General features: G+C 48.5%; 1 protein-coding gene across 1 annotated transcript; it reads right to left on the bottom strand.

The window, feature by feature from the left end:
• Positions 1 to 6,293: 6,293 nt before the first annotated feature.
• Positions 6,294 to 8,793, bottom strand: LOC108704855 (rho-related BTB domain-containing protein 2-like). Its single transcript, XM_041586477.1, has 5 exons — positions 8,744 to 8,793; positions 7,428 to 7,590; positions 7,008 to 7,096; positions 6,794 to 6,873; positions 6,294 to 6,615 (listed from the first exon to the last, which is right to left on the bottom strand). Exons 1-5 carry the CDS (start codon positions 8,789 to 8,791, stop codon positions 6,597 to 6,599), a joined length of 399 nt encoding a protein of 132 aa, XP_041442411.1. The 5' UTR covers positions 8,792 to 8,793; the 3' UTR covers positions 6,294 to 6,596.
• Positions 8,794 to 9,126: the final 333 nt, after the last annotated feature.

The following is a 9,126-nucleotide window of genomic DNA, read 5'->3' as shown; positions in this document are numbered from 1 at the left end:
CCCCCCACAATGCAATCCCAGGGTGATGTAACCCCCCACAATGCAATCCCAGGGTGATGTAACCCCCCACAATGCAATCCCAGGGCAATGTAACCCCCCACACTGCAATCCTGCTCCACATACACAGCCTTTGAACACATATTCTCACCCATCCTAGAAAATGGTGATAGGTTATATGAAGGTTCTGTAACTGGAAAACCTTCCTTATAGCAATCTCCTTTATAGAGGGGCATGCAGAGGTAGGTGGGTCAGGAAAAGTCTTAGTGGTGACTCCTCCAGTGCACAAGACATGAGTTCTCTGGTCTATACTGGCTTTGAATGTGCATGGGGCTCTTCTCAGGAAAAGTCTTAGTGGTGATTCCTCCAGTACACAAGCCACGAGTTCTCTAGTCCATACTGGCTTTGAATGTGCATGGAGGTCTTCTCCAGTACGTCTTAGTGGTCAATCCTCCAGTACACGAGCCATGAGTTCTCTGGTCCATACTGGCTTTGAATGTGCATGAAGGTCTTCTCCAGGAAAAGTCTTAGTGGTGATTCCTCCAGTACACAAGCCACGAGTTCTCTGGTCCATACTGGCTTTGAATGTGCATGAAGGTCTTCTCCAGTACATGTCTTAGTGGTGATTCCTCCAGTACACAAGCCATGAGTTCTCTGGTCCATACTGGCTTTGAATGTGCATGGAGGTCTTCTCCAGTACATGTCTTAGTGGTGACTCCTCCAGTACACAAGACATGAGTTCTCTGGTCCATACTGGCTTTGAATGTGCATGGGGGTCTTCTCCAGGAAAAGTCTTAGTGGTGATTCCTCCAGTACACAAGCCACGAGTTCTCTGGTCCATACTGGCTTTGAATGTGCATGAAGGTCTTCTCCAGTACATGTCTTAGTGGTGACTCCTCCAGTACACAAGACACGAGTTCTCTGGTCCATACTGGCTTTGAATGTGCATGGAGGTCTTCTCCAGGAAAAGTCTTAGTGGTGATTCCTCCAGTACACAAGCCACGAGTTCTCTAGTCCATACTGGCTTTGAATGTGCATGGAGGTCCACTCCAGTACATGTCTTAGTGGTGATTCCTCCAGTACACAAGCCATGAGTTCTCTGGTCCATACTGGCTTTGAATGTGCATGGGGCTCTTCTCAGGAAAAGTCTTAGTGGTGATTCCTCCAGTACACAAGCCACGAGTTCTCTAGTCCATACTGGCTTTGAATGTGCATGAAGGTCTTCTCCAGTACATGTCTTAGTGGTGATTCCTCCAGTACACAAGCCATGAGTTCTCTGGTCCATACTGGCTTTGAATGTGCATGGAGGTCCACTCCAGTACATGTCTTAGTGGTGATTCCTCCAGTACACAAGACATGAGTTCTCTGGTCCATACTGGCTTTGAATGTGTATGGAGGTCCACTCCAGTACATGTCTTAGTGGTGATTCCTCCAGTACACAAGCCATGAGTTCTCTGGTCCATACTGGCTTTGAATGTGCATGGAGGTCCACTCCAGTACATGTCTTAGTGGTGATTCCTCCAGTACACAAGACATGAGTTCTCTGGTCCATACTGGCTTTGAATGTGTATGGAGGTCCACTCCAGTACATGTCTTAGTGGTGATTCCTCCAGTACACAAGCCATGAGTTCTCTGGTCCATACTGGCTTTGAATGTGCATGGAGGTCCACTCCAGTACATGTCTTAGTGGTGATTCCTCCAGTACACAAGACATGAGTTCTCTGGTCCATACTGGCTTTGAATGTGTATGGAGGTCCACTCCAGTACATGTCTTAGTGGTGACTCCACCACTAGCAGCAGTTTCAATTATGGATCCGCACACACCAATTTTCTGCAGTTTTTCTTTTATTTATATTCACCACTCCACCACTAACCAAACCGAGTTCTCACTCAAGTGTCATGACATTCTCTGCATAGATGTCCATTTCATGAAATCGTTCAATAGCAACTCAACAAGTAAACAAACATGACTTCTCTGGTATATAATGGAAATGGGTGTGCATGGAGGTCCATTTGAAGAAATGCATTAGCTGGCGGAGACTCAATCTGTACAGTTCCCTAGTCTGTACAAGAACTGATTGGAGATGTGGAGGTTATTTCAGCAAAATGTTGACTCCACCAATACACCAGCTTGGAGTCTTCCAGTCCATAATAGTATTGTTTATATTTGAAAGTCTTTTCAGGAAATGTATTAATGGGGACTACACTGGTACATAAGCTATGAGTTCTTGTGTTCTGGTGCTGAATCCAAAGACAAGCTTGGCTGTTGTGTGATGCTCTGTTGTGTCACATGTCAATGTCATCTCCAGGGAGAAGAGTTGACTCAACAATATCATGAGCAAAGGCAGCTCCTAGGGACTGATTGCATCACTAAATGTGGGTACAAGACAGAACCTGAGTTGGGGGCCCAGAAGTCATGTACGGGAAGTCTTAAGGTTCCTATAGGTGGCACTAGGGAGGCCATTAGACTAATGTACACAGGCAGCGCAGTAGGAAAGGAATAGTCTACATGCTTATGGTTAGAGCTACCAATATTTGACCTTTTCCCTCCCATCATCCTCAGTGAGATAGAACTTGCCCAGTCTGTAATGAACATCCTGCCATATAGAACACTTCTGCTGCTTTTATGTATATACCCGAGCCAGGATTCTCCCTATAATACTGCTTGATATATACTGTAGTACTGTGAGTATATAGTACTGATGAGTATGATGCTTCCCTACATAGATAATGATAAAGCTGGAAATACTGCTAGGAATGTGCTACTCTAGCTCCTACTCAGCCCACAGAGGATGTGTGAGGGGCAACACATACCCCAATCAGGGGCGATCCTGGCCCCTCCGCCGCCTGGCTGCTGCCCCCCCTCCCCCGGAAATTCACTCTTAAAGTACAAGGAGTAGCATTTTTGCTGCCCCTGGTACCTAGTGGGGCGCTGCCGCCTGAGGCGACAGCCTCAACTTGCCTCATTGGCGAAGCTCCCCTGACCCCAATCCAAAGAGCAGGAAGTGAAGCGGAACGGAGACTCCACTTCCTCATCTGCCCGTGCACTGGCCAACATCTGTATCATATGGAGCAAGCGTCACTGCATGGTACCGCTCATCATGGCCCAGCTCTGTATCATACGGACAAACCTTCACTTGGTGGTACCGCTCATCATGGCCTAGAAATCTGCATGGTACCGCTCATCATGGCCCAGCTCTGTATCATACGGACAAACCTTCACTTGGTGGTACCGCTCATCATGGCCTAGAAATCTGCAGGGTACCGCTCATCATGGCCCAGCTCTGTATCATACGGACAAACCTTCACTTGGTGGTACCGCTCATCATGGCCTAGAAATCTGCATGGTACCGCTCATCATGGCCCAGCTCTGTATCATACGGACAAACCTTCACTTGGTGGTACCGCTCATCATGGCCTAGAAATCTGCAGGGTACCGCTCATCATGGCCCAGCTCTGTATCATACGGACAAACCTTCACTTGGTGGTACCGCTCATCATGGCCTAGAAATCTGCAGGGTACCGCTCATCATGGCCCAGCTCTGTATCTTGCGGACAAAACAAGTCCATCTCTAGAGGGGCCAATTATCCCTGAGTGTGTTTCACTATGGGAGTAGGTAAGGTAAGTGTCCCTCGCTTTATAATGTCAGTCACTTTCACTCCTGTAAACATTACGGTAAAAAGCCCAGTATGGGGAAAGTGGTGCAGATAGAACCGTCCAATTCTGTCACCAAACCTACAATGTCATCCCGTGCAACTCTCACCCCACCAATAGTCTCTCTAATCATCATCATCCTGTCCCACTCACCTGCATTCTCAATCATCACCCTGTCCCACTCGCCTACATTCTCTATCATCACCCTGTCCCACTCGCTTACATTCTCTATCATCACCCTGTCCCACTCACCTACATTCTCTATCATCACCCTGTCCCACTCGCCTACATTCTCTATCATCACCCTGTCCCACTCGCTTACATTCTCTATCATCACCCTGTCCCACTCGCCTACATTCTCTATCATCACCCTGTCCCACTCACCTACATTCTCTATCATCACCCTGTCCCACTCGCCTACATTCTCTATCATCACCCTGTCCCACTCGCCTACATTCTCTATCATCACCCTGTCCCACTCGCCTACATTCTCTATCATCACCCTGTCCACTCACCTGCATTCTCTATCATCACCCTGTCCCACTCACCTGCATTCTCTAATCATCACCCTGTCCCACTCAGCCTACATTCTCTATCATCACCCTGTCCCACCACCTAGCATTATCATCACCCTGTCGCCACTCAGCCTACATTCTCTATCACCCTGTCCCACTCGCCTACATTCTCTACATCACCCCTGTCCCACTCGCCTACATTCTCTATCATCACCCTGTCCCACTCGCCTACATTCTCTATCATCACCCTGTCCCACTCGCCTACATTCTCTATCATCACCCTGTCCCACTCGCCTACATTCTCTATCATCACCCTGTCCCACTCGCCTACATTCTCTATCATCACCCTGTCCCACTCGCCTACATTCTCTATCATCACCCTGTCCCACTCGCCTACATTTCTCTATCATCACCCTGTCCCACTCGCCTACATTCTCTATCATCACCCTGTCCCACTCGCCTACATTCTCTATCATCACCCTGTCCCACTCACCTGCATTCTCTATCATCACCCTGTCCCACTCACCTGCATTCTCTATCATCACCCTGTCCCACTCGCCTACATTCTCTATCATCACCCTGTCCCACTCGCCTACATTCTCTATCATCACCCTGTCCCACTCGCCTACATTCTCTATCATCACCCTGTCCCACTCGCCTACATTCTCTATCATCACCCTGTCCCACTCACCTACATTCTCTATCATCACCCTGTCCACTCGCCTACATTCTCTATCATCACCCTGTCCCACTCGCCTACATTCTCTATCATCACCCTGTCCCACTCGCCTACATTCTCTATCATCACCCTGTCCCACTCGCCTACATTCTCTATCATCACCCTGTCCCACTCACCTGCATTCTCTATCATCACCCTGTCCCACTCACCTGCATTCTCTATCATCACCCTGTCCCACTCGCCTACATTCTCTATCATCACCCTGTCCCACTCACCTGCATTATCATCACCCTGTCCCACTCGCCTACATTCTCTATCATCACCCTGTCCCACTCGCCTACATTCTCTATCATCACCCTGTCCCACTCGCCTACATTCTCTATCATCACCCTGTCCCACTCACCTACATTCTCTATCATCACCCTGTCCCACTCGCCTACATTCTCTATCATCACCCTGTCCCACTCACCTACATTCTCTATCATCACCCTGTCCCACTCGCCTACATTCTCTATCATCACCCTGTCCCACTCGCCTACATTCTCTATCATCACCCTGTCCCACTCGCCTACATTCTCTATCATCACCCCTGTCCCACTCGCCTACATTCTCTATCATCACCCTGTCCCACTCACCTGCATTCTCTAATCATCACCCTGTCCCACTCACCTGCATTCTCTATCATCACCCTGTCCCACTCACCTGGCATAATCATTCACCCTGTCCCACTCGCCTACATTCTCTATCATCACCCTGTCCCACTCACCTGCATTATCATCACCCTGTCCCACTCGCCTACATTCTCTATCATCACCCTGTCCCACTCGCCTACATTCTTTATCATCACCCTGTCCCACTCGCCTACATTCTCTATCATCACCCTGTCCCACTCGCCTACATTCTCTATCATCACCCTGTCCCACTCGCCTACATTCTCTGTCATCACCCTGTCCCACTCGCCTACATTCTCTATCATCACCCTGTCCCACTCGCCTACATTCTCTATCATCACCCTGTCCCACTCGCCTACATTCTCTATCATCACCCTGTCCCCACTCGCCTACATTCTCTATCATCACCCTGTCCCACCGCCTACATTCTCTATCATCACCCTGTCCCACTCGCCTACATTCTCTATCATCACCCTGCCCACTCGCCTACATTCTCTATCATCACCCCTGTCCCACTCGCCTACATTCTCTATCATCACCCTGTCCCACTCGCCTACATTCTCTATCATCACCCTGTCCCACTCACCTACATTATCATCACCCTGTCCCACTCACCTGCATTCTCTATCATCACCCTGTCCCACTCACCTACATTCTCTATCATCACCCTGCCCCACTCACAGACACTTTCCAAGATGGTGACCCCCTGGATCATTGCTGCTTTTGACAAGCTCAAACTTTAGCCTCGTGCAATAAGTTCACTATAGAAAATAGGACATTTTTAGGCACATTTATTGTTAGAGTTCAGTTCTCCTTTAAAGTTGAAGCTGACATAAACGAACCCCTCCATGGGGTAGATGGTTGGACTCGAGGTAAGTACTGGTCCTCTTGCCCCTATCTGAAGGCACAAAAGTGTAGGTTCAGGGCACTGATGAAGAGGAGGCAGAGGAGACCCAGAAGCACCATTTGCAGTTTTGCTTACTAAAAAGTTCCTCTTCTTTCTCGTGTTCTCGCTTACATCGCAGATAGTAGTCTTCCTCCTTAAGGTACCAAACGGGGGGGGGGGGCAGCGGTGCCACTCAAAGCGACTCTTGTTCTCTGCAAACAGAAATGAGCCGATGGGTCAGACACTGCTATGGACAACATGTCACTTGCGGGAATATGGGGGCAGATCTGGCACTGGAAGTGATAGAGAACTGGGACACAAGGAGGAGGGCATACTCTTAACTCCCACCCACAGGCAAAATGGCAGCTGTTCCCTGGCACAGACTGTTACCTGGGCTCATGTACTTCATCTCCTGAGTTGTAGTTGGTGCAGATGTTGTGAAGGCACCAGTCTGCCAGCTGCTTGTGGAGCTGAGGAGACAAGAGAAGTGTCCGTCACTGCAGGAGATGTTATATACACAAAGGAAACACAGGAACCCCTGGGACTGAGATTGGGGTACAGAGGTACTTCCAGTTTCACCCCAAGCCAAGCAGAGAAGTGTGACCTGTGGCATCTCCAGGTAATGGAGGACTTGTCCGTCTATATCCTCTCCTTGTACATAGGAGGCCAGGAGCTCATCCACCGCATGTTCCTCTAATGAGGGGAGAGCACAGTGTTAGATTTGTACTGTAATGTACAGGGGCAGATATTCTTCCACTGTGGGGCTTATATCAATGGGCTATTAGAACAGGTATATGATATATGGCAGGGACTGTCCATCTCAATGTTGCACAGTAAGGCTGGAGGAAAGGAGGTCCATGCATGGCTGCCACTGAGTAGCCCTACTCCCTAACTGCTGTGGGTAGGTCATACAGCACCTGCAACGGGCCTGGAGGTAGGAGTAAGGGTAACGCCAATGGGCATTGCTAGTTCCTTAGCAGGTGGGTGCAGTGGTGGGCATACAAATATGTGGATTATTCCTTACCAGTCAGGGCTTGCAGGTGGGGGAGGCACAGACGGTTGGAAAGTACCAGAAGCTCCACAGAATCCAAAGCAGGTGCCAGGCAGAAATTGTCAGGGTACAAGTACTCAAGGTACAAGTACAGGATGGTATGAAGGCAGATACATGAGGTGCCAGGAAGGGAGACCTGGATGAGACATGTAGACAATGAATATGTGTGGCCCCTCCAGCTGATTAGGGCCACAGCTAAAGAAGTATGTGGGTTCAGTGGTTGTAGCTGGCCAGTCTCTAAGCCTTGCACTGGCACTACTACCACTATTTGTACAGAGCCCTCTTTGCCCTATACATGTAAGTGCTAAGTTCCCACTGTCACTTTGTAAGGAGCCAGTCAGGATTGTGCCCTACCACAGGGAAGACAGGCCAGCTCCCAAATACTGCAGAAGTCACCAACCCTGAAACAAACAGCCCAGTTACAACATTGTCCTTCTGGGATTCAGAAACCTTAACTATAACCCACCCAAAGGCCATCTCTGAAGTCACAGCCTTGCCCACTTTACACAGACATCACCATCCTGCCCTGTTTGTCTGGTTTTTGGCAGAAGGTGGACAAATGGACAATATAGAGAGCAAAGGAAGAAGATAATTAACAGAGCAGATGTTGGATGGAGCACATAGTGGACAGAAGTATGCGATAATGAACAATGCAATGAGATAATAAATAGAGTAGGAGAAGACTGACGAATGGAGGAGACAGTGGAAAGAGGCAGGCAGAGGATTTTCCCTGTGCTGAGGTTAAAAGCCATAGAAGATCATGGACAGATGGAAAAGGTAGCAGACAGACGAAGCACATAGTGGTCAGATATGTGTCTGAGATAATGGCCAGAAAGTGAAGATGAGGGCAGATGTGGACTGGAGATAATGGGAAGATAAGAGGAGATAGCAGGCAGAAGGAACAGAGATTATTTGGAGATAACAGTAAGAGGAAGAATATTGTGGACAGATGGAGCAGATAGTGGGTAGAGGTCCATTGGAGATAATAGGATGAGGGAAGAGATGATGGACTGGAGGAGCAGATAGTGGGTAGAGGTCCATTGGAGATAATAGGATGAGGGAAGAGATGATGGACTGGAGGAGCAGATAGTGGGTAGAGGTCCATTGGAGATAATAGGATGAGGGAAGAGATGATGGACTGGAGGAGCAGATAGTGGGTAGAGGTCCATTGGAGATAATAGGAGAAAGAAGAAGATAGTGGGCAGAGGGTGGTAAGAGATTATCATAAAGAAAACATCATGTTGGTCTACAGATAACACATAGAAATTTGCCAAATAATTGGAATTTACCTCCTGAGCAAAGCTCTCCCTGAAGGAAGAACAGAAAAGAGCAACCATCCAGTTACAGTTTGTGACCAGTAAGGGCTTGTGGGCATGGACTGTCCCATCATCTACTTTAAACACAAAATCTGACAAAGGTGTGAGATACCATGAGATCTCATACACAAGACATGGGGGGGGCATGAGGTGCTACTCAGCCTGTACTTCACTCTGTGTTAATCTATACACTGCGCCTTGGTCTATGGCCTTACACATTTAATAGATAATCATAACCGCTCCGACTCATGTGCCGATATAAAGGCCGGGCAGCTTATGAGTATGAGACCGGGTGCTGGATTCCTTCTACGTCCCACACCGCACAAAATGGAGAACAGAAGACGGAGTTCCACACA

This window comes from Xenopus laevis, chromosome 1L (genome assembly GCF_017654675.1).
Source record: "Xenopus laevis strain J_2021 chromosome 1L, Xenopus_laevis_v10.1, whole genome shotgun sequence".
Classification (NCBI taxonomy): domain Eukaryota; kingdom Metazoa; phylum Chordata; class Amphibia; order Anura; family Pipidae; genus Xenopus; species Xenopus laevis.
Note: the sequence above shows the minus strand (reverse complement) of the source record. Positions and strands in the feature narration are given on the sequence as shown.